Source organism: Taurulus bubalis (assembly GCF_910589615.1).
Source record: "Taurulus bubalis genome assembly, chromosome: 6".
Lineage (NCBI taxonomy): Eukaryota > Metazoa > Chordata > Actinopteri > Perciformes > Cottidae > Taurulus > Taurulus bubalis.
The window spans coordinates 19,503,193-19,529,036 of record NC_136594.1 but is presented as its reverse complement, the minus strand read 5'-3'; the positions used below and the strand labels follow the sequence as shown (position 1 = coordinate 19,529,036).

The following is a 25,844-nucleotide window of genomic DNA, read 5'->3' as shown; positions in this document are numbered from 1 at the left end:
GGTCCCTGCTGTCGGTGTCGGTCGGGGCGGCTCTACGTTCAGAAGTGCAGAGCAGCTCTCAGTGGAGCTGCTCTAAGAGTGGGTTCTCCTCTAACAGTGGGTTCAGCAGCGCAGGAGGAGAGGCGAGGAGCTGGAAGGGGAGGAGCTGGAGGGGGAGGAGCTCAGAGGGAGGAGCGGCGGGAAGGGGTGGGGCGTTATCGTCACAGGGGAGTGTGTGTGTGTGTACGTAGGCATGGCTGGATGGACGAATGGATAGGAGGACAGGCGAAGTTTGGCAGGGAGGTGGAGGTGGAGGTGGTGGTGGCGTGGGGCTTTAGGAGGAGAAGGCAAGTTTGACACTGCAGGAGGAGTAGCCCTCGTCGCTGCCCATGCTCTGCAGGCTGCTGTGGTCGTCCAGGTCGCTGGTGCTGGCTGTGCTCACACTGTCCAGCTCTCCATGGGAGAACTCCGTGCTTTCCACGTCCACCTCGATCTCCTCTGCAGAGGAGAGATGAACGGAGAGAGAAGAAGTATTTAGTGGAAAGAACATCAATGCCAAGGGGTTGCTTCAAGGATACGGCTGGCGATATTTTATTTTCTTGTTAGAGTCTATGCTACACAGTGTGTTATCTATAGTCAAACACTATTTACATCCCTAATGGAAGTAGTCCATGTCAATAAATATGTATCCAATAAACATTCAGTTTCTGAACCAAGTCGGAGTGATACAAACTAATGAAGGCATGTTCTTTACTGACTAACCACAGTTTACTTTAAAACCTTTCAGGGAACATTTGCATTTTAACCCTCTTTCCAGGAATCGTGTGTTGATTTCTATCAGCACCACCTCCCCTCACAGACAGTTCCAGAGGGACTCAGGGGGGTGGGGGGTAAAACAAATCAATGAGGTCAAATTAGTCCCGGAGCAGGTGGAGGGTTTGATGGCCTTGTCGCCGCTAAATTAAAAAACGGTTTAGAGACGGCAGCCCCACTCACCTTGGTCAGAGTCGGAGCGGTCGGAGCAGAGGGTGGAGCCCACGCTGTCCATGCGCATCCTCTCTCCCTCCCCTGGGCTGCTCTGAGCCGCAGCGCCGCTGCCTCCCCTCAGCAGCTCCAGCTGGCGGTGGAGGTGCCTCTGCTCCCGCTCCAGAGACTCCAGCTGGTACTGGCTCTTCCTGTCGGCATCTTCAAGTTTCTGGTCAGGAGAAAGAGAAGGAGGAGAGAGAGAGAAACGGTAAACGACATGAAACCTGGGACCACGGTGAGACGAGAGCGCACAGATTGAGTGTGTAAGAAGAGGAGGGGCTATAGCCAGATAAAAATGACGTCGACAAAAAAGGTGAGACGCGGGAAAAGTAGGTGGGTGAAGATTGGTAAGTTGATTAGAGTGAGAGAAGCAAAGCTGGAAGAGCAACTGTAAGAGATATATGTTTGTCCAGGAAATTCCTTTCATATGAAAAGGCTGTCAGAATACAAACGCAGCGGAAAACAAACAAACAGCGTCTGTTAGTTCCCTTGGACTTTCCTCCTTCTAACTCCGATACCCGTAAAAGGAATTCCCTTCACCTGCCCCATTTACAGCGAGTGGCCTCTGTTTGAGCGATGGCTGTGGCACAGCCGCGTGTCACGGTTCTGACCTTGTAGCCTTCATGGCACGTTCGCCGACAGTGACGAGCGTGACTCCCGGCGACGTACCAAAACAATAGGCCATCAATAAGAGATGGAGAGACGCGAGTTGACAGCAGCAGAAGTGCTCAGTGGTGACGCAGTAGTGTGAGTGGGTGGGCTCACAACGACAATACCGGCTTTATGCTTCCCGTCGCGGTCACACGAGCACACGCTACGGCAGTCTCACGCCAGTTGTTTAAGTGGAGGAGAAAGCATGAAGCAGGACGTCGTCACGCGTTATATGCTCCGCCACCAGCGAGCAGCTGAACACAGGTTACATTTGGCCTGAAATTTTGTTTGCACGAGCCAATTTCTTTATGCTGTGGGAATGATGTGATATTCACACATCAACAGCATGTTTTGCAACATTTGTGTGGAATTATTCACTGATGTGCTCTGGTTCTTCCCTTCATTGGATGTATGTATTGTAATCTATTACGCAACAGCTAGCCGAGGAAAAGAAATGCACACTTCAGTCAATGTTGTTCAAAGACGTTAACTCAAGCATAAATCCAACTGGCTGCTGATGCTCTCGTAGCGCTGGAAGCGGCCGGTGTTGCGGATTAACAGGCGGCCGTGTTAACTGGTGACTTCCGGCCGAAAGTCGCCAGTTAACACGGCCGCCTGTTAATCCGTAACACCGTCATCAAGTAATATTATGAACCCAGACACAACGGCGTTTGATGCTCCGACCTCTTTGGGATTTCCACAACAAGTATAACCCAGAAATACGAGTTATTTTCATGGTTGATGGCAGAAATGGAAACTCTTTGCACAGAGATAAACCACAGAGATAAGCCCCGCCCCCTCTCTGGCGCGTCCAGCTCGAATGACGCGACTATGCAGACTGTAACACAAGCAGTTCAGTTTGTCAGATGCAACATTTATGAAAGTGTTTCAGTTTGTCTGCTTGACAATCACATTTTGCTGCAATAAAAATATGTTGACAAAGTTTTCCTTTGGGGACAATTTGCATTGAAAAAAAGGGAATAAAATCGCAATACTCAATAAATGGCAGAATCGTGATAGCATCGAATCGGGACCCAAGTATCGTGATAAAATCGAATCGTGGGACCTCTGGTGATTCCCAGCCCTAGCAATCAGGTTCATTTCCAAACTGTGTGTGGCATGGCATCCCTGCCTCCGCAGACACATAAATGAATTACCTTGAACCTGGCAGCAAAGGTCTGAACAAATATAATCATTTATTGTTACGATAGCGCATGTTTTAGCATTTGTATCAACACATGCTTATGTTAACTGGTCATTTGAGCAATACATTTTTATCTGGTTCTCATCTTTGTTGCAGAATACTTCACATGTGTGTCCCCATTGCATTCGTGTGACCTCATGTCTTGGGTGGGGTCAAACACTTTTGAGATGTCACCACTGGTTTTGCTATTTCGCTTGCTTAACTTTCTTCTTTTGCCATGTGGTTCACGTGCATGCGTCTTTAGCTCAGCGCAAGCTCGCTGTGCTTTACCTTTATGTGCGATTTGGCTTTGTTGAGCAGGCCCAGGGTGGTGTGGCGGTTGCAGTCGGGTCCCAGGGGAATGAGGGCCTTCAACCGCTCCAGACACAGCCGCAGGTGAGCTCGTCTGCACAGGAAAGAGAGAACAGAAAGAGAAACAGAACGATTAGACACATGACAATGGATGGAAGGGGAGGACAGTACACATGCGAAATGTAGGGCATGCTGGTAGTAAAATGTATTGCTCAATAGCACCTAGGAATAGAACAATAATGTCAAGGACAGAAGGTTCTTTAAGGGAAAGTTCACCCTCAACACTGTGTAAAGCCCCACCCTTTAAAGGATTTTTAGCACCTGAGGGTGCATTTTTCCTTTTAAAAGATCTGCACTTCAGCACTTAATTAGTTAGTTCACACAACACAGCAGGTTGCTATGATTCACGTCTCATTTAAGCCTCGGGACGATACATTATCCTCTGCTGGTATTTCTTGCCCGCGGCTTTAGTTACCCTTCTCGTCTACATTACACACAAGTTTTCGCTGAGAGCGTGTCTGGTGGGTGGGAGGGCAGCGAGGAAAGGTGTAATGGCATTTCCTGGACCCCGCTCGGCTTGTACGCTCCATCATCCTGACAGTCCTTTACTCCGTGACTGCAGACAGGCCAGGGCTACTATCTATCCTGCTAATGGCTCCGAGTTGAGAGGTAAAAGGCGATAATTGTGGTTGTAACGTAATCAGCGCTCCATTAGCAGGAGCTGCCCTTTTAGCTAGCCAGAAGGGAAAAGTGGAGAGACATTAAGAGTCAGTGGACTCTCAGTGGAGCCACCCAGGACCTCAGGAGCAATCTCTGGGGGAGCCCAAAGGAGACAAGCCCAGGGGAGCACAGCAGGAATTCACTGCACTGATTACACTGGGCTAGACGGCTCTCTGCTATGCTCCACTGCTTTAAGACTGGTGGAGACATGTGAGCACTGGATGGAGCGTATCTGCCTGTATGTGTGAGGAGGGGAGGTTCATCTATGCATGGACGGAGGTGATAAGAACACAAGAGGAGAGCAACCTTTACACCGGTAGAGTATGCAGGAGTGTGTGCTTAAACTAGGTGAACAAGACAAGCGCTGCGTCCTCTGATTCAGTCGGTAAAGTCACAGGACACACACACACACACACACGTTTTCAGCCGGGGAGTTTGTAATGATGATCGGTTCGGCTCAGGTCATCTGTCTGTCTAATCAGCTCTCTTCCCGGGAGAGAGCAGAGTCCACCTTTGCTCTTTACCTGTGAAAGGTCTGTCTGCGTTTGTCTCATCTGAACCCCAACACACACACACACACACACACACACATACACACTTATGCGGTAATCAGACATCAGCTGGCAATTAATCACTTCCTACTCTTACAGCTCCACCCGGGAGATGTCTAGGAGACGCTACAGAGAGGACAACGTGGCAGAATATCTGTCTCAGTAATTCCACTTTTGACCATTTTGTTTCATGCTGTAATTATGATTATTACTTGATGATCTAAAAAAGAAGAAGAAAAAATACATTTTATCTTCAATTTGCCATGTTTGCTGTATAACCATTTACACATTAAGTAGGCCATGTACGAGGGAACGTTTCAGCATTGCTGATAGGCCAATCAATTATTTATTGTGCAGCTGTAGCTGAAGAGCTGACACAAATGTACTTTCACATTACATGCAAGAACAAACACATACTTGCTCATGAACGTCCCCATTTTCAGTTCGTAAACGTGCGTACCACTCGAGCATGTGAACACTGTCAGGACATATTGTACACTCTCCCTTTTTCCTTAGTCAAAAACCCAGACTTGTTTCCACACGCAGGGGGGCGTGGAGTGCCCGATAAAGAACGAAGGCTGCGAGGGCAGAGCAGGACACGCTGCTCTTGCACGGCCGTGTAAGGTCTACAGGCGCCGTGTTCGCAAACGCCAGACGCGAGAGGCCACCATCCTCTCCTCCACTCCCATCAAAGATTAAAAACAACCATCTCAGCAGACGACCTCAGATAACCCTATACTTACAACCACTCCTGTCCTTCCTCCACCCTCCCCTCTCCCTGACCCAGGCTGACATGATGAATGTAGGGAGGAAGCGAGGGAGGGGGTATGCAGACCGCACATGCACCGCAGTGTCACCACATATCTAGCCCGGGCGACGAGCGAAACATCCCATTATGAGTAAGACTATAGTATCACTAAGACTTCTATTAGAGAGTGCGCCGTGAGTAGTCACATGTCGGGCTGCTGAATCGACACTTTGTGCAGAGTCAGCGTTGAAACATAAACACCCTTTCACACCCATGTGATGACGAGGAGGAGTCTGCCACGCGGGCACCTCTCTCAGCACTTTGAGAGTTCAGCAACTTTCTGTACGGCGTGGTCTCCTCGTACAGCAGCACATGCTGCAGCCTCACCTCGCCTCTTATTGGTCAGCAGATGTCTGCGTGACATTTGTTCTAATCTCTGGGAGCATGATGTGCTCTGCTGTGGAGCACTCTGACAAGTAAAGGAGGCAACACAAACAAAAGAAGCATAAGAGGTGGTGAAGGAGGAACAGTTTGTGACTGTGAGCGAAGGAGACGAGAGAGTGAGAACTCATTCTGGGGGGAAAAGACATCATGTCCTCAGAGCAACCACACAGGCAGCTAAAGATAAAGGAAGAGACTGGTTTATCTGCAGCACCAGCACTATCGCTAACTGTCTCTCTAAAGGGTGAAAGGTCATAAGCTACTAGCTACCGGTGACGCCGTCAAGACAGGTCTCCATTCCCTCAAAAGGCTTGTTTATCATGCAGACCCACAGGCAAAGAGCATAAGCCATTTGCAGCTTACGATATGAGTGGCGGCTTGTGACCATTAATACCTGCGTGCCTCTGCCATCTTGTAGCCAAGTAACAGCGCAACAGGCCACAGGGCTTTACCGTTTCCATGAGTTCTTAGAAAAGACTGGTGCTAGTTACATAAACAGCAGTGGATTTACTGTGCAGTCCCATAACTCCATGTCCACAGCTGCTAGAGCTAACGAAGGGTGAAGAATCCTCGGTTAAAGGATGTGACATCACAGGACGACAGGCTGCGCCAATAGGTTGCTGCCAATGTGGCATTGCTTTCATCATGGGGTAGTGCGGCTGCTCTCTAGAGGGAAGAGCTCACCAGCTAGAGCATTTTTACGAGCTAAAAGCAGGCCTGATGCTATTAAGATACCAGCGATGAAAATTATAATAAAATATATATATATATATATATATATATATATATATATTTTAACAAAACAACTCAAATCTATATCAAAAGCCATAACCGCAATGCATGACAGGAACCCTCCAGCAGACCGGGTGGAAAGATCAACAACCTGACAAAGGAGTACTTCAGTAGAACGTATATTAAAATCTCCCTAATGCAGAGCGGTGAACGCTATTGCTCTGCCCTTTGTATTCCCAGTGGCTAATGAATGGCACAGCAAGCTGTAGGTTGCCTGAATGGAGAGCTCTTCATCTGTGGCGGATTTCATAACACGTGGCCAGTTGTTACCGGGACCTGTGCTTCAAACTGTCACGCACAGCAGGGATATCCAATCCCTCGCTGACAATAAGAGAGCACGGGCAGAAACACTTTGTTTTTCCTTGCTATTCAGCTGTGGGAGATTCCTGTCCAATATAATAGCATGTTTCATTTTTTTCCTAAGCAAACAGCTGCTTTAGAAAACCCACGCTCTCTCTCTGGGAGTGAGGCAGGGAGCTTCTGTGGACTATAGTCTTAATACAGATCGACTGATCATGTAACTGGCTATTCAAAGGAAACCACGTCTACAACTGCTGCTGATCTCCCAAGACTTCACGAGAGTTACCAGGAAACGTAAATGTGCTCAGTTGTGCAATGCAGGTTTTTTGTCTTCACTTGTAAGTGACAATGGTCAATGTATTTCGATTGCCACCCTGCACAAAGAACTCTCTATGAATGGCCTAATTCAGACACGACCCTGAAACAACATAGTTAGTTTTAAAAATGCATTGCACGCGTCCTTTAAGCATGCATTTAAATTCCCAGCAAGAACCGATCAAGGCAAAAAATAAACTGCAGATTTATTATCCTGCTCCACACACATCAAAAATATTAGAATTAAAGTATGCAAAGTCCTAGAGGCACCACCTGCAGGCTCACCACAGACACAGCCGGCCTTCCCTTTCCTCCTGAGACAATGGGGTGCTTCCACTCTACCAGCGTGTGTGCTTAAGTGTGTGCGCGTGTGCGTGTGTATGTGTGTGGGCCCCAGATGGGTACGCAGGCAGGCAGCTCTGCCTTTTGGCTTTGACATGTGAGCGAGCAGCCAGCCGGCCCCGGGTCACTGCACCACACCTTTCCTCTTCATCCACCCTCCTCATCCACCCTCCTCTCTCCTCCCATCTCCCCATGAATCACGTTTCTCCCAACTCCAGCCTTCTCCCCTGGCTTCAATTCAGTTGAAAGCAAAGTAAGAACTCTCCGCCTCATAAGTAACGCTGAGAAACATTTATATGAAAGGCAAATGTGTCGTCATTTCTGCACGGCTTTTCCTCTCACTGAAGCCGCTTCAATCGTTCTTGAAACGCGTCAAACTGCCTCCAACGTGATTGAAGCAGAGTCCTTCACAAGGAAGCACTTTAAAGCCCTCCCTAATGGTATATGGGAGAGCTGCCCAGCACAGCTCTTACAGAAGCTGCGCACACCATATGTACATCTCCCGTCAGGGCAGCGGACAACAGCGCTGCACTCAACCTCCCTCGTCCTTGTTTCATCTCACACACAAACACACAGAGTGCATGTGCCTTTGGATGGGCACTGAAGGGCACACACACACATAATGCATACATACACACATTCTGATATCTGATATCTCTGTATTTAAAAACTAGAGTCAGACAAAAAGCCCTTTAGATTTTTGTCACGTGGAATGCGTGTAATGGCAGCGACAAGCTGTAATTCCATGAGATGACGACCCAGCAATCGGCGCAGTATGGTGTGGAAAATATTCCAGCGGCTCTCTGGAGGGATAATGCAAGAAAGGAGTGTGAAAAAAATGCAACTGAAATGTGCAAAGCTGCATGGTTTTCAATCCATTATCAGCAATTTGCCAAATATATTTAATGGCCCCAAATTACTTCCTGAGGTTTTTGAAGTCCGACATTATCTGATAGCATCTCATCTTCCAACGTTTTCCCTTTTTCAAATACGGCACAGTCATCAAAATGTTTGTTTTATTACGTGCAAGGCAATACGTTTGACTTAATTACTTGAGGCATCATTTCACTTGCTCAGGAGCATCCTGATACTTTAATTACATTTCTCGTTGGCTATGTAGACATCTAGGGAGCAATTTAGACAATTACGCTCACCATTATATTTTAATAACACAAAGTCAAAGCCTCACTTGATTATCTTATGTGTCCGCTGCGCAGTGTGTAAATGTGTGCAAATATGATGCCTGGAGTTTCCTGAGTGCAGCGAGTTTTGAGAGGGGAAGGGGCTGAGCGGACAAAAAGGAAAATGCATATTCAAGCGTGTGTGTGTTCTTTGTGTGTGATTAAAATAATGGAAATGAAAGAACACCTGGGTCTGAAGAGTGGCACCGACAGAACTGTATTTTTTCATCTTTTCAGGATGCAAAAGCAGCTGAAAACAGCAGTGACAACGCAACCAGAGTTTCTGCTTCTTTATCGTTCGAAAATCCTCTAGAACCAACGGCGTTAGTCGAAAAGCGAGAGCGATGGAGGAAAAAGAAAAAATGGTTGCCCTAGATTCCAAACTTGTGAATACATAAATAATGAATAACTTCTCAGGCCATCCAAGATGTCTGACATAATTACTGGATATGCGCTTAAAAGGGGAGGGTCAGATTTCCAGCCCAGATACCAGTCAATACCCTTCTCTTCACACAAATCCCACACTCTCGCAAACCCATTTAACACACACACACACACACACACACACACACACACACACACACACACACACACACACACACACACGCACACACACACACACACACACACACATGATTTGACCTACTTATACGAGCAAAGGGGGAGGAAATTTGACCCTTCACCCAGTTATTACACTAATTACACATCACCAATGACCGTCTCAGCTGTAAATCTCCTAAATTGACAAGCAAAAGGAAATTAAGACATCATTACACAGGCCGCTCTTAGAGAGAGAAAAAATAATAACTTGACTTTGAAAGAGAGTGCTATTGTTCCTCTACTGCCTCACTCCTTCTCGAGTGTCGAGGCCCATTTAAAGCAGCCACAAATCATGATTCACAGCGATGTCAAAGACTACTGGAGTGATTAGAGTATTTTGTAATGCAAAGCCTCATTTAAAGTAGACTAAGCCATGTCCACCGAGCACTACATCAAATCAACGGCAAATTATCTCACTGTGTGGTGGAGGGCAGTTAAATCAAACAGAAAACGTCGGCACAGATGTTTTTCTTTCTTTGCTTTTTAGCATTATTTTCCAAAACATCCCAGATCCATTATCACATGGTTAAAAATAGCAAGCGTGAGATGCCGGATGGCTCAAATGATGTGGACCGGTTGCTAAGGCGGATCGCATGTAAGGCTCCCGCTCCCAGATCACGTACAGTGAAACAACATGCGAACATGTCGCACGGCCATCTACTCTGCAGATGTTGACATACAATATACATGGAGAGGAGAGCGGCTCAACCCACACGGTAGCCTGTACATATGTTACCCATGATGCTTTGCTGTGATCGCTGTTGAACACAGCCTGTATTCTAACTGTTGAGGACGAATGAACAAGACTCTTTTATAGCACAATTGGCCTCCTGCGTCAACACCTGGACCGCTTGAATGTTGTTTCCAGGCCGTGGAATACAATGACGTGAAGTACCTGCATGCGGCTTAATTCATAGTGAAATGGAGTGCAATTATTTGATCAGGAGAACAAACCTGAAATGTGCATTAACAGCCGTGCCCTCTGCACTGTAGCCCATACATACGAGCATTTACGACGCAACACAGAGCACACACCGGACTACGGAAAACACAACAGTCCGCTGTGTTTGCTCGCCACCTTTGTTTCCTGGATCGCTGAGTTAACACAAAGGGCAGGGTTGTTTTTTTCTGCTAAAGATGCCTCTTCTAGGATTCTCTGTTTTTTATGCCTCCTATGTCGTTCTATGTCTCTCTTTCATTATGAGTGTGTGTGTGTGTGTGTCCTTCTCTCACATGACGGGTTGCAGCCAGGGTCACATGTTTACCCATACAGACAGTGGCACCTGACTGAATAGGTTTTTATTTTTATAGAAGGAAACTACCACTCACAAGGCTGACTGCTGTCATCAAAGAGCCGACAGCTTGGCTGAATAAACTGGCGCCTGCCGTATGTGCTTTAGCCAACTCCAGCCCTATTATCTGAGCTATAAATGGCATGTTCAGGAAATGACACGCACATGAAGACTATGTTGAATAGCTCTGGATCGGGATGGTGAAATCATTATTCTAGGTTTCCCTTCATGTTGAAAACTTTTTTGGCTGATTCATGATTTGACAGATGGTTGTAGCGTTAGCCCATGGATGGCACATGACTGGTGTTGTAGTGTCATAAATACCCACTGGACAATGCACTAACTGTTCCTTGGCCCTTAAGACTAACCTCTGGAACGACTCTAAATTACATCCTTGTTACCGAGGCAAAAATAGGCAAATACGACAAGCTACATTTGAGCTGGTGTGGCGAAAGTTCGATTCCGTCCACTGCCGATGCGCCCGTCAGTCCGTCGTGTTTTTACATGCACACACAAGATTAGAGCAATCTTTGCCCTACAGCAACTGTAGGCTCTCCTTTTTTTCTGACAGACTGATGCATCCCTCATCTCCTTTATGAAACACGGACAGATGGGATAGATGCGGAGAGTCGGAGCGAGATAGAGAGGGTGAGATACAGAGTGGGGGAGGAAGGGGAGTGTTCTGTCTGCGTAATCTGCCCAGAAACTAGCCACGGGCACAAATGAGAGTCAGCCTGTCCGGAGTTCCACTGGGTTTACCCATGGCAAACTGCTCAAATCCACTCGCTCGTTTCAAGTCCTGACTCAAATTGTTTTCCATCAACGCCAACCCAAATGAAGACTGTGAACTACGACAAAACACATGATAGACATGCACGCTTTGCCACGAGCGTGTATATTTTATGCATAGCTGACATCAGTGGAAATTTAACCCTGATTTAAATTTAAATGTAACCCTATGCTCTACTCGTGCAGCGACAAAGGACACACACGGGACAGAGGGAACCGTAATAAACCGGTAATGGTTTGTTCCATGTTCTGACAGTAACAAGCGCTCATGAGGCTTCTTTAACAAGAAGTGTTCTCCACATGAAACGGGCCATAAAACAAGAACACAGAGCTTTGCGTCTCTTGATAGATACTTTAACAGCATGCAGCAGCTCAATTCCTCTGGATGCTCCTCAGAAACATTTAAAATGCTCTTACTTGGGTGTTGCCTTCCTTGCAGCCCAAGTCGTAGCGGTTCATTCATCCCGCTGAGGTTTTTTTACTAGACTGTCCAAACTGACGGCCATTTGTTAAGTTCGACAAACAGGGCTGAGAATGAGGAGAATGCTCCTCGCTCTCCCACACACAGCAACCGCTTTCTCGTCTGAGGAATTAAACAATTATTAAGTCTTGGGACTCCATGGGAACTCTGCTGGATGATGACCCATATTCTGCTTAGATGGCAGGGAACGAAGAAGAAATGCAGAGAGTGTGAAAATGCATTGCTGCATGTGGGTGGGTGGTAAAGAGACTTTGATATTTCTGAGCATTCAGGCACTTGTGACCTCAATCCCAAAAAAGAGATTCAGCATGTGTGGAGAAGAGAGAGAGAGAGAGAGAGAGAGAGAGAGAGAGAGACTTTCCAATTTGCAGTAAATCTCACTGTAAAAACGCATATGGATTCGGGGCTGAAACCGCACTGGAAACTGGGGGCAATAAAATGCAAATGGTTGGTCAAAAATCAATTTGGACTCGTAGAAACCAACCCCACTCCCGCTCAACCAATCGCGAGGCCGCCACTGGTAAATAAAGCGAAACGCAGTTGATTACTAGGCAGACCGATGCTGTTGTCACGCTAAACCCGCCGAAGCCACTCCGAGCCATAAACAGCATCCGCCATGCGTAGAAAAAGTGCAGATGAGGGATGAAGGACAGATTGAGATGAACAGAAAATGGAGGGGACAGAGGCGAAGCAAAAGGCGGTTGGGTTTGAAAATAAAGGGATGAAAGAATAGTTTGCCCCCTTCAAGTAGCAACAGACAAACACGTGCACGTACACACGTGCAGAGTTCATTGGAGTCGAGAGGGAGCGGAAAGAGAGAGGGGGGGATGCACTAGCTGTGCAGCGGGGCCAAGAGACTCTGGGGCCGAAACCCATCACCAACACACTGATTAGTTCACACGTGCACACTGCCTTTTAATCTGCTCCACTGACAAAGGTTGGAAGAGAGAGATAGAGAAGAGAAAGAAGGCGAGAGACAAAGAGATGGCGTTAACGAAAGAGAAGGCCATAGGAGCAGAGCCACAGAGGGGACGAGAGGAGGACGGTGCAAGCGGGACAGAGGAGTGACCGGACTCGTAACTGCTTGCTTCCTAAACGACACTGACAATCCCGGCGTTCCCTCACTTTGCCCTTTAGCCCGAGCTGTGTGACTTGAAGGGTAAGGAGGCTTTGGATTAAAACTTCAATACGGCCCCGAAAATCCAGCCAGATGTTGGCTCTGGGGCCAGGGAGGGGACTGGGTGATGTGGGAGGGGACTGGGTGATGTGGGAGGGGACTGGGTGATGTGGGAGGGGGTTGCCCTGTCAGACCACATCCTCTTTACAGCTATGTGTTTTAATACCAGGGGCATCCACAGATATATATATATATATATATATATATATATATATATATATATATATATATATATATATATATATATATATATATATATACATAAAATAGTGGCACTCACTTAGGTTAAACTCACTAACTTATCTTGCTAAATCACTTAGCCCAGTTGCCACAGAGGACGCTCTGCTGGGGTTGGAATTCACTTCTCAACACTAATCATGACATTCAGTGTGCGTGCACTGACGATGAGAGAGGATGTGAGGTTGCCGCTACGAGAGTCGGGGGCGGAGACTCGTCTCACTGCTCCTTCATCTCACAGCTCTCATTGGTGAAACTGCAACCCTCTATGATTGGTCAGAAGGCAGTGGTGTTTCCCCGTTTTTCCCCAGCTGTACGGCTAAAAATAGAAGCCATAGTCAGATTTAGCCTAATTGAGTCCGTCTTGTGTCTTTATCAAGAATCCTGTTTCCCCCCCGTTCTATATCCGTCTTCTCTCCGTCTCTCTCTCTCTCCTTAAGGTACAGATTAAGTTAGCTCCGCTGCTAACGTGACAAGTCCCTCCGGGAAGGGGGAAGGAAAAACAGGAGTGTTTTTTTCAGGAACAGCATGTGATCGCAGGTCATCCATTTGGCCCAAAGTGGGCTTATCAACAAGCTCTGCACAATAATGGAACAGGTTGAACAGCACACTATGTGGGAGGAACTGAACACTCTGCAGAATGTTGCAGTGCAGCCTGGACACACAGTCCACACTTTGAAGTTGATTCATTTGAATGACCACAAATAAATCACTGAAAATGTTCCCACTTCAGTCATTGAAAAATGAAACAAACCAGGAGAGCTTTGAGGGTTTAAGCCCGCTGACTAAGCCTGTGTGCCCTTCCGGCCCTGTTCCGTTTGGTTACACAGTCCTGCCAGAGAATGCTTTGCAGATGCACTTTTGCAGGATAAGGGCACAACAGGAAGGCGCCAACATGACATGAGTCAAGGGTCAGAAGGGCGACGCAAGAATGGAGCGATGGGGGAGCCTTCAAGTGCCGATATCCAATCACCTGCGAGGTTCTTCTTTACACCTGTCACAGAACATCTGTGTGTGGGGGGGCTTCTGAGGCTGTGAGGCAAAGCAATTGACTTCACACTGTGTGGGACCATCTGACAGCAAGCCATTGGAAATGTCGGGTTATGCCCACAGCATTGTGAAGATCTGTGGTGTTTGCATTAAAGTTCTCACTTGGCACTTCTCAAGCAGCTGATATCCATCTCAAATTATGGCATTTGATATTGAAATTACAGAAAGAAAAAATATATATAAGTTGATGGTAGATATACAATAATACATAAAACAGATGCTATTCCATATAAAATGCATATATTGCAATGCGGCTTATTAGAAAACTTGGTGTATTTGCAACACTCGGTTTCTCTTTGGGCATATGGATTTTCTATGGATGCCTCTCTTAAAAAAAGGTGAGTGACTCAGGGTGCCAATCCTGTAAAAAACTCTCGACTGTCAGAAACCTGGCAACCCGAGCAGGTGGGTGCGACAGAGAGGCGAATCAATGCAGGATAATGCACTCCTCCTCAACCTCGACTCAGAGCTACACGCCCACACGGCACAAGTGAAAACGCAAGTATCTTGTCTTGGCTGAAGGGAGTCGGTGCTTTCCTGGTGTGCAAAGTACACAGTTTAAAACAATGTAGTTTCACCATCTTAAGAGCCAACTTAAGTTTAAAAACATTATATGATCTCCTTGTTACAGCGAGGCACCTGCCACACTGGTTGTAGAGGAGGCAGACACGTAACCACAACTTGTCACCGTCTGACTGTTTGTGGTGATTAGTCCCACCCTGATTCTGGCTCGTGTGTCACAGTGTTAATTACAAGTTGGGAATGCTCACACCGACACAGTGGCAGTGTGGAACAGGCTCACCAGCTGCTCAAGGCTTCCCTTGGTCAGGTGTATTTGACCTATCTCTCCGCTCATCCCATCAGCCTGTCAATTACTTCCTGGTCCTCTGACACCGTAGTCCGCTCAGGCTAAGCCAAAGCCAAGCCAGGCTCTTAAGGACTAGCCGCGGGTGGCCCTATGTGTGCGTGCTCTAGCTGGGCTCACCAGACCAAAGATCAAGTCCCTTAAGCTGCTTGTCGGAGCCAAGAAAAGCTTACAAGTCGTCACGTTGGTCAGAACAAATGGTCCCAGTTTTAGGCCCTGCAGCAGAGCCTGAGAATAGCATGCACTCACTGGGCAGACAACAGCAAGACTGCTGGAGCAGTTTGGCTTTCTTCATAGAGCATCCGCACAGCCAGAGAGAATGTAGCCCCGGCTTATTCATGTTTGACTGCTCATCCAACCTCAAGGCTGGAACAACCGCACTGAGTTTAAAGCCCACTGGTTGAAAAGAAAAAGAAAAATGGAAATACATGAAGGGCTTCAATCCCAACAGAGATATGTACCATTTGAAAATGTGACAGCTATTCAGTGATATTCAGTGGTGAGCTTGATTGCCTGGGGTACATGTTACTAAAACTCACAAGACCTGTGGTTGCAACAGTAACATTCAAGGCTATTTCAAAGCTAAATAAGATTAAGCTCTAAAATTGGGCCGTATATTCCGACAAGGTTATAAACTTTGCAGCCAGAGAAAGAAGCCTATCCCTACAGAAAATAAAAACACTGACAGTGGAGGTCACCCACACCAATCCAAATGTGATCGTAAAAGAGGTGTAATTATCTTCATTTGCCATTTCACATACCACTGAGCCAAAACAAATCCCGAGAGAGTGGACATCATGGATGCTCCTTACATGCCAACCAAGGACAACGGGTCTGCCTCTCAACCCTAATGGGCAAGACTGATCTTTTTAATATTCCACAGGCACACACTGAAAAGTGTTTAACCCACACTGCTTGCTTAATTCCCCTCGTAAAAAAAAAAAAAAAAAAAAAAATCACGCAGAAAGACTAATAGTGCTTCCACCGCATGGACACTGGGGAAAAATTAACTGGCCATGATAAACAGTATTAAAATGAATAGGTCGCTGTGAAGGAGGGTAAATGATAAGCGACAGGATTTATTGTAGCAAGTAGAAGCCTGCTGTATTGATTATCCATAAACAGAGTCATCATCCAAAATGGAAGAGAAAGCGACTGGTTGAATTACAATGGAATAAATCCTGGGCCAATGGAATATAGTATTTCACTGTAAAACAGTCAGCCAACAACTAGCCTGAGCTGGGGAATTTGTTATCAACATGTTTTTAAAATAAAAAGGACTAATAGGCGGAAGGCTGTGAGATCAAAGCGGTGGAACTGCAAAGAGGCCTTTTACTGTTAAACCTTGTGGTGCAGCGTAATTTAGTAGTGACATGAGGAGGTGAAATGGGGCTGTTAGGATAGCATGCCGCCGCACAGTGTGAGCATCTGGAATGTTGGTTCCCCCCTCTCTCCCTTTCTTTCGGTACCTTTTATTCGCATCCTTTGGTCTACGCTCTACTCGTCACAGAGGTTATCAGGGCCTGTGGTAGCCATGCAAGGCATATCGTCTGGCTGGCGGCAGATATACAAGGTTGATAAGTGTTGAAAAAAGGCCCCAGACAGGCTGGACCATAAAGGAGCTGCCTCCAAATTACACGTCTTGGACGTCTGCTGAGATGGAACGAAGGCTGCTGCTGCTGCTGCAGAATCATGTATAAGCCTGACACACTTGGGTGAACAACTATGCCTGATACATATAGCTTACATTGAGGCATGTGCTTAAAATTGGATTAGCTGTTGGCAAAAAAAAGGTGTGTGTGAGGGGGGGGGGGATTATAAACGATTCTGACTTTAAGTGTGCTTCTAAAAAGATGGATTACAATTTCAATTTTTACCCTCTTTCTTTGCTAATGGAAATAAATTTGAATTAATCTTATGCTGTTCAATTACTGAGCAACAACGACCCACTCTGAAGACGAAGACAAGAGGGGGGAAATAAAGCAGGGTGCCAGTATCTGGATTTACAGGACGGCGCTCTCTCTCTCTCCCTCTCCCTCTCTCTCTCTCTCTCTCTCTCTCTTATGCACGGACCAGCAAGGTGGAGCCAGGACGAGGAGGAGGAGGAAGAGGAGGAGGGAAGGGATGCATGTTTCAATGAATGTTGTACTCAGGACAGGAATGAAAACACACCGAGCAACTGTCAATGCACAAGTGAGTGTGTGTATCACCCTTTTTTTCATCACATTTTTCAAGTACAGTTTCATTTCGTGAAATCAAATTATCTCTGTAATGGTTATAACTCTGCAGTACCCATAATTCAGTGCTGAACCAAGCCAGCAGTGATCCCTTCTGTCCTGCCATCTACAGGCTTTACACTAGTCTGCTCTGATTGGCAGAGAAGACTAAAGCCCATAAATGGCCATAGGAACAAGCCGTACTACAAAGTGCCTGGCTGCGTGAATGTAGAAGGAGTGACGAAAAAAAGCCTTCACACTGTGTTGCAGGAACCAACATTTGAGCCGGCACCCTTTCTTTTTTTAAATGTATTTGTGTGGGTGGAATACAGGAAAATACAAAACCGCACGGGTGCTGCAATCTGCCGAGGCCAGTCAGCTGACCAGCTGGCCTTTTTGTGGCATCGCGTATGAGCACCAAGATGACACATCAACTCCTGTCTATATTTAACTCACTGGACGCCTCTACTTCCAATGTTCCCATCCTTTTAGAAAAGGCTGCCAGGAAGAATGGTGAGAAATACAGGCCGAGGTGATATGCAATTACGCTGAATGGATCCAGCCTCCCACATCCTTTCATTGTACCCACACCCTCACAGATAATGAAATGGAAGGCAAGTTCTTTTTCTCCATTTACCATAAATCCCACAAGTCTAGCCGCTCTTATTCATGGTGTCGAAGAAAACCCCTTAATAACATGACTCTTGAAGCCTGCAAAGTCCCAGAGCATAAACACCAGCAAGCACCCATGTGGGTGAACTCAATCTGATAAGGGCTTCTGAGAGATGCGTGTTCGCTCCCTCAGATGATGATGTGGTAAACCATCACCAACCAAGCTCTCCCTGAATACCCCACATTTCGTCCACTGTAGATACCATCATGAATGCAGAGATATGACTCAGAATACAATCATGATCAAGCTGCAAAGCTGCTGAAAGGACATTTTGTCCGGGTAAAAGGCTGACATTGTTACCAACTCGACACACAAATCAAAAAAACATATTTTCATCAAAACAACACTGAACTTTTGACTCCAGCTCCGCCTGCATGCACCCTCGGCTCCCTCTGTAACTCAATGCCCTTAGCCTGGCAACCATACTGTTGCATAACTCGAAAAAGGTGTGTGCACGAAAGGAGGAAACGTGGAGAAGGGAATGTCTTCAAGTTCACATAACTGAGTGATCCTTGACTTGGACCTGTTGATGAGGAAGAGCACAAAAACCCATTGTTGGGCAAGATGAAAGTAGGACTTGATGGACTTGTTTACATGTCAGTGCAGGGTGTGCATGAGCCCGCGGGCCGTGATCTGTGATTCAAAGGTTAAATGTTTTGGAAAAGGGAACGCCAACTCACCTATTCTTCTCCAGCTCATTATGTGTGGACCTGCAGAGACAGAAAACAGACGTTGTCAAATAGAGAGCTAAATACAGAGTTTTGCACACGCTCAACAAGCACAGTACAGACCCACAGTATCCACTCCTCCTGAAAAAGCTCACTCAGAATGGGCAAATAAGGCATATCATAAAAGATAATAACTATATGAGCGAGACAAGCAGGGGCCCGAGATAGGCACAGTGAGTTACCGTGCCGAATTCAAATTCTGGGTTTATTAATTAACAGTAATCTCAAACGAGACCAACTCGAGGCCCAGGGCACTGGAGCCTGTACACCAAGAAACGTCAATGTGACAGCCAGGCATTCACTGTGGCTTTAAACAGCCTCTTCTTCAATAATGCACAGCACCGCTCTGTGTGTGTGAGACACTGCAGCCACTGGAGTTCACACTGTGCATGAGTGTGTGCATGTGTGTGTGTGTGTGTGTGTGTGTGTGTATGTGTGGGCGCTGCTGGGCAAGCGTGCACACACTCACGTACACAGCAGCAGTCAGGGTTCAGCGCTCTGTTAATAATGTAAAGTGAATCAGCTGGTTCCTAAGAGTTTCTTTGTGTGGCAACATACTGAAGGGAGACCTTCCCTCCTCCCGATGCGTAAATGGCCACGTTCCTATCCACACAAACTGCACTCCAGCTCGCCTCAAGGGGGACGGGTTTTAGGGGGAGGATGATGGACTCAACCTCTCCTGAGTCATGTACACAGCACTTTCTGTATTGTGGGTTATCAATACTGCAATACGCTTTCCTCTGTCGTCTCCTTTTTCTTTTAATACCGAGCTGCCAAAACGGGCTGCCTTCTTAACGCGGAGGCAGGAAATGTGGGGACAGCAGGAGATAAGAATGGGGGAAGGAGGCACAGAGGGATAAGACAGAGGGCCAGTCCAAGGCTGTGGTTCAGTCAGTAAAAAAATTGCCCTGCGTACATTATTTTTTTCAAGTTGAATTATTTACGCCAATAAAAACACCATATGTGTCTACTTTAATAAATTAAATTTCCTGTCGTTGGGCACGGAAGACTGGATGTTCAGTCATCTGTGGCGCCGTATGTGATTTAACATGAAAAGGTGTGTGTTCAGGTGGCGAACACGGGGCTCACGTGAAAACTGGCCCCGGACACTTTCTGCGAGAGCCTAAGTGCTCACACGCGTGCACTTCTGACGGGTTCCACACATAACATATTCTACAACTCCGTAGTAGTCATGCATGACTGTGTTCTGCCTCCGCCAACCAGTCACATCCAAACAATAAAAAACACAAAACTAATTGACTTACAACCAGCTTGATTTCTTAGGGTCCGGCTACTTCTACCCTCAAAATTGGTCTCCCTGCTCCAAAATGATTTATTTGTAGGGAAAATTAATAGTCAGTGTCTTTCGGTGAATATAAAATGAATTTATAATTACTTTTATTACTTTAAGTACACCAAATTAGTACACCAAATTAGTACACCAAATGATGCAACCATTTGTGAGCCAGAGCAATAGTCTTGCTAACAGAAGATGAATACTTTGGAGAGCATAATTTGGGTAATCGGCCGTCACTCTCTGTGTTGCTTGGAAACCCTCATCACGATTTGTAATCTCTTTCAAACTCTTCAGCATTTACACCCCAATCTGATCCAGTGTCATTCTGTCACTTATTTCCCGGCTGATTATCACAATTTAAGAATGATTCAAAATGTATTTTGGGGGCTTGTTACAATTGTGGCCATGTCAAGCGGTGTGCAAAGTGTTTTTAAACGGCACTGATAATACAAACAGGGACGAAGACAGTTCTGAAAACCCAAATCTCTTTTTCCCCACAGATAAAGAACTTTGGGACTGAAGAGTCTATTTTAGGGCAATGCCGATGTAACATACACCATCTGTTACTCTGAAAATAGGAGAGGCCTTAGGTCCGCCCTGGTCCAAGCAACACACAACCACACAGACACACACACACACACACACACACACACACACACACACACACACACACACACACACACTCTCTACATCTTAGTATGGCCCTCTCATTCAGAAAGATCAATCTAAGTCAGCTTGCTTTCACATTGGCTTTCATCATCACAAACCACTTTCCCAGTCTCCTGAATCAGATATCTCTGTGTCTGGAGCTCCACAACAATGCGATACAGATTATAAACGGGCTCACTGCCCCCCCCCACACACACACACACACACACACACACACACACACACACACACACACACACACACACACACACACACACACACACACACACACAGCATACTTTGCAGTTTATGTGTGTGTGCATGTATGTGCAGCACACAGAGTGGGTCAATGAGATAAAGCAACCCTGCTATAAACGGTAGACAAGCGAGGACAGAGTCAGATAAGCCTATCGCTTTAAGCCTCAACACGCTATGGAGGAGGTAGAGCTACTGTATAGCCGGTACCAGACAGCACACTGGGGTGGAAGAAAAGGGGTTCTCACAGTTATTCAAATCAATATGTAATCATATTTCAAAGAAGTCAGTTTAACATTCAATAAGGAATGTCCTCAAAGTGATAACAAATGAGGAACAAACAAGAACATGTATGTGACCGAGGTGCAGGAACTGTGTGATCTCATTTAGATGCCATGGCTGGTCCATTATCTCTGTTTGTCATTCAGAACACACACATAGAAGATGATGTAGATTTCAGTCAGAGGTGTTTTTCTTCTTTTTTCTTCTTCTTTATATGACATTGTGAGGTTTGGGAAAAATGGTTCACAACTATAACTAATTACCAAGATTTCTCCCGGTGCTCTGTCTGGAAGCCATGAATAGGACCGCTGGGTAATGCAGGCCACTAAAGGCGCAGACAGGTGTGTACAAATAATGATGTTTTGTTGGTTTGCAAGGTGTGCAAATCCAGCGGGGATGACATAAAACGGCATCACAACACGAGGCTGAGAAAAGGTGTTAAAAGCTAAATGGTGTTATCTCACTGAGTGAGATGTGAAGGCGTCTCTGTAGGGAGCACGATCAAACATCATCCCTGCACAGTCTCATATGTATAATGCGCAGACTTCGTTCTATGAGGGCACCCTCCTCGTCCTCCTAAAGAGTCGTTCACCTAAGAGGCCAAGATGCATTTCGGTGTCAGCGGATTTCCTTTTACATTGAGGATGATTTTGTTCCGAAGCGCCATTATTCTGTGTACTCTTCTTTCCCTATTAGTAGCAACTCTTTGGGGGCTTTATGACAACAGCCTCAGACCTATATCTGATCATGACTGTTGCCATGCAGAACTAGTAGGCAGCGCGCTGCGCTCATGATGAGTAATGCGCACTTCCTGTTTGTGGCCCGCTCTTACATTAATATTAAAAGGCTCAGAGAGAGAGGGGGGGGGAGATAGAGAGAGAGGGGGAGATAGAGAGAGAGAGGCTTGCGTTTGATGTATGACTGTCAATGGACAGATTAATGAAAGCAGCCTAGCACCAAGAAAAAAAACAAAAACCCAATACCAATGAGTCTTAACTTCGGAGATTCTGGTCTGCTTCTCTTATTATTAAAGTCGTCTTTCATCAGTGAGGGCATTGTGCTTGACAAGGGTTCAAGCAGCTGATGATGTGATTATCAGACAGTGTTACATCCAGCTGCACAATAGAATAGACGATAAACCATAAGCTCCAGAACACACATCACCAGCTCGATGCTGCGCATGCGTGATGATGCATTCAACAAGAAAACACGAGGATTGCAAACATGCTTTTCTTTAAATTATATAAAACAAGTCTAACAACAAATAACGGATTACCCTGAACAGCGTCAATCCTTAAGAAGACTCCACATACACACCTTTGGAAAGCTGCAACAACCCTGGCCATAAATAGCAGTTTTTCCCTCTTAAGGGCTAAAGGCAAAAGCGTTCCCTCTCTCCCACAGTGTAGAATACATTTGTCATTGGAGAAAATGAGCAGGACTTCCACCAAAAAACTAAAATAATGACTCAATTTAAAATACAAGCAAACGCCTGTGGGCATATTCAACCAGGGAGAGAGGAATGCACAGCGTTACAGATCGCTTTTCTTCGCTTAAAAACTCACTTTCACCACGGTCCCTAACCTCAGCCACTGCAGTCCGTTTGACAATCAGCTGATGAAACCCCTCACCACCTCCACCACCAAGCCAGCAGACAGCGGTGTGGTACCCATGTAATAAACACGCCTCGAGTTTGCGAAACCTCCATGCAAACTTTGAATTTATTTATTTATTTAGTATTAATTTAGCTTGTTTATCAAACTGCACATGCAACACGTACCAGTACAGTTTACCTATCAGTAAAAGCAAAACAAGTATGCGGTGTCAACAGTGCCCACAATGAGCCCCCGGGGATGAACGAGAGACGTTTCTTACCTATTGTGGTTACTGCTAAACTTCTTATTTCGGAATTTCCTTTGCCTCTGGTAGTCTGTGGTGGGACTCGATGGAAACGTCGAAGCATATCCGTGTTCACACTCTGTTGAAATAAAATGTGTTAGCTATAGCTCTGGGCCACTTTTTTGGGGCACTTTTTTCTCGACCACATCCAACAATATCCCCCTCGGCTGGACGCGAACCTGCGCGTCGCCGATGTACGTTGGCGCTGACATTTTGCGGACAACACTTTCTTATTTCGGTGTGTGGCGGAAAACGGCCAAAGCGGTCAACGGCTCAGATGTTGACGCTTTTCATTGACACACACATGTCTCCGCTTCGCACACATTTGTATATGTAATTACCTCTATCTCTCCTCTCTAGAAACTCCGCGGCTTCCAATAACCGCTGGACATTTATGAGCTGAACAGCCGTCATTGTTGGCTGGCTGCTGTTGACGTCAGCGAGGCTCTCTTCAGGTTCGCGTTAGCTTCGCTAAAAAGCAGCAACGACCGTTTCGTGTTTAATGACAGGGAAGAGAGGACATCGGTTCTTACTACGCTGTGATACTTCAAAGACGTCGTGTTATATTATCTTGGTCAATGTCTTCTTCGCTGGTTCATCTGCAGCCTTCGTTAAAAGAAGCGGAGGGGGAAGGAAAAAAAAAATCCAGTGTTTCCAAGCTGGCAAGCTACAGCCAATCCTTGCCAGGTTTCGTTATAAGAAAATGTCAAAATCAGTGTATCAAAGTATTAAAAGTGTCTAGGAAACACGATATTAAATGTTTACAAAAACGGATATAAATAATATAAAATTCCCCCGAGGGAGCAGAGAGCCAGCAAAGTGCCTGCTGCTGCTCGTTTCCTCTCCTCTCCTGTTTGTTTACCTAGCTGCACAGCTGAGAGGCGGGCACCTGCCGGAGGAGAGGCCGGTCTTGCGCGGTGCATTATGGGAAGCATAGTCTTTCGGCGCGTTTATACCGAACTGTCAAACATGCCTAAAATACATTATTTTCACAATTTAGCACGCCTTTACTGCGATTTTTCGAGTAAAACACCATCCGTAATTATTTCATGAGTAACCTTTAATAATGGCAGGTCAGTTTAACGATTAAATACATATGTTGCACAGGTCAAAATATGTATATACATTGTTTAAGTTAATGTTATTATTATTCCCGCCAAGTTTAGTTGAGGTTATTGCTGCTTAAGAAAAAGAATGATGAAATAAATAATAATTAAATAATGATCAAATATTCACCATCATTCTAGATCACAGGCCTGCAATCAGCAAGATATGACAATTATTCATAAGCCATGTTTTGTTTAATAATTTAAGATACCAGTCTTAATGGATCGATTGAAGCGGTAGTTTGATGTGTTACTGACTAAACACAGATACTCATTTTGTGTCATTCCTTCCTCTCACATTCACTCTTCCCAATCTCCTTTCTCTGCAAAAAAGAAAGAAAAAAAGAAGCCCTACAAATCCCATGATCCACCACGACCGAAGGGGTGTACTTGCCGGCTGAAGCCAGGCCCAGCAACACATGACGTCACTACCGACCGGGCGTCTGATTGGCGGATGGCTTTGACAGGCGTTGAGGGTTGAGCACGCTCCCGACCAACCGCAGAGGAGATTTGCGCCATGTGGAAGCCAGTGGGGCACGCCCACAAATAGCAGGAAGCAAACAATCGGGAGAAGAGCTGTGCTGCTGCGATCTGCTGCTGCAAAATCGCCACGTTACATTATAATAGGTTTTATTACTCAAAGGTATTTTGCCACGCGCATAAGCCCTTATGCTCAGCCTTTCTGCTCAACAGCCCTGAACGAAATGCGATAGAAAAAAACAGCTTATTTTCCACTGTCGTTGAACCATGACTTGGTAAAAAGAAACTAGGACATCATTAATATTCCATTCTTAAAAAGTCGTTTTAATATTGCATTTATTACAAATGATCTGCCATGACTAAATGATACGTGGGCCATTATGTATTTTCAATTTTAGAGGCCACTTGCAATTAACCCTTTATTAAGGATTTATAAGTTATAGAAAAATAAATTAGACAGCCACCGAGACGTTTCCATGTTTTGCACATGTCCGATTCACCATTCAGCTGTGCGTTAAATCGATAAAGTTACATGTTTTTTCGATCTAGTCTGCGGGGGCACAATGACATCATCCTAAACTGAGTTGGAGGACGCTGCAATGTGATCAGATTTATCATATCGGAGTGGTTGCCAACATGCACACCCACACTCGCAATCGTAATGTCATATAACTTTATATATTCTGTTGGGAAAACATATTACAGATTACTGGGATGAGTGTTGTGCACGCGCAAAGCTATGCCCAGTGCCCAACATGCAGGTATACAGATACAAATAGTCCGGAAACCATTGAAAGCAGAGAGCCTATTATACTCTCCTATAATTCCAAAGGATAAATCAGTCATATTAGTCTGGTGCAGGCTGTGCTTATAGCAGGCACTGGTGCTTAGTTCAAGGAACTCAGCCCTTTGTTGTCTGAGACTATTCACAATGAAGTCTTGTTTTCCTGAAATTCAGAGGCAAATGACAAGGATCAAACGCAGCACATAAAAACTCACTTCCGTCCTTCCTCTCGGCGCTCTCGAGAAACCGAGCAGCTTCCAGCAAAACTTGTACGTTTTTCAGAAAAGTGTTGATCTGCTCCATGTGGGAGTCTTTGGAGTTGAAGACGTCATTGAAAGGGCAACTAGACATGTCGAAATCTTGCTGATCCAAGAGAGACGCCTCGGAATCAAAAAAGAACTCCTCACTCTTCAAACTTCCTGTCTGCATCTCACTTTTGGCCAT

At 45.8% G+C, this 25,844-nt stretch overlaps 1 protein-coding gene across 2 annotated transcripts; it reads right to left on the bottom strand.

Annotated features, from left to right (window-relative positions):
• Positions 1 to 313: 313 nt before the first annotated feature.
• Positions 314 to 25,844, bottom strand: mxi1 (max interactor 1, dimerization protein; the record flags this gene model as incomplete). 2 transcript variants are annotated; one of them, XM_079219131.1, is made up of 6 exons in its annotated part: positions 314 to 477; positions 976 to 1,174; positions 3,131 to 3,245; positions 18,602 to 18,631; positions 23,007 to 23,109; positions 25,616 to 25,844. In XM_079219131.1, the coding sequence occupies 6 exons, from the start codon at positions 25,842 to 25,844 to the stop codon at positions 314 to 316; spliced, it is 840 nt and encodes a 279-aa protein (XP_079075257.1). The 2 variants fall into 2 exon arrangements, with proteins under 2 accessions (XP_079075257.1, XP_079075258.1); XM_079219132.1 differs by lacking the exon at positions 25,616 to 25,844 and adding an exon at positions 23,372 to 23,487.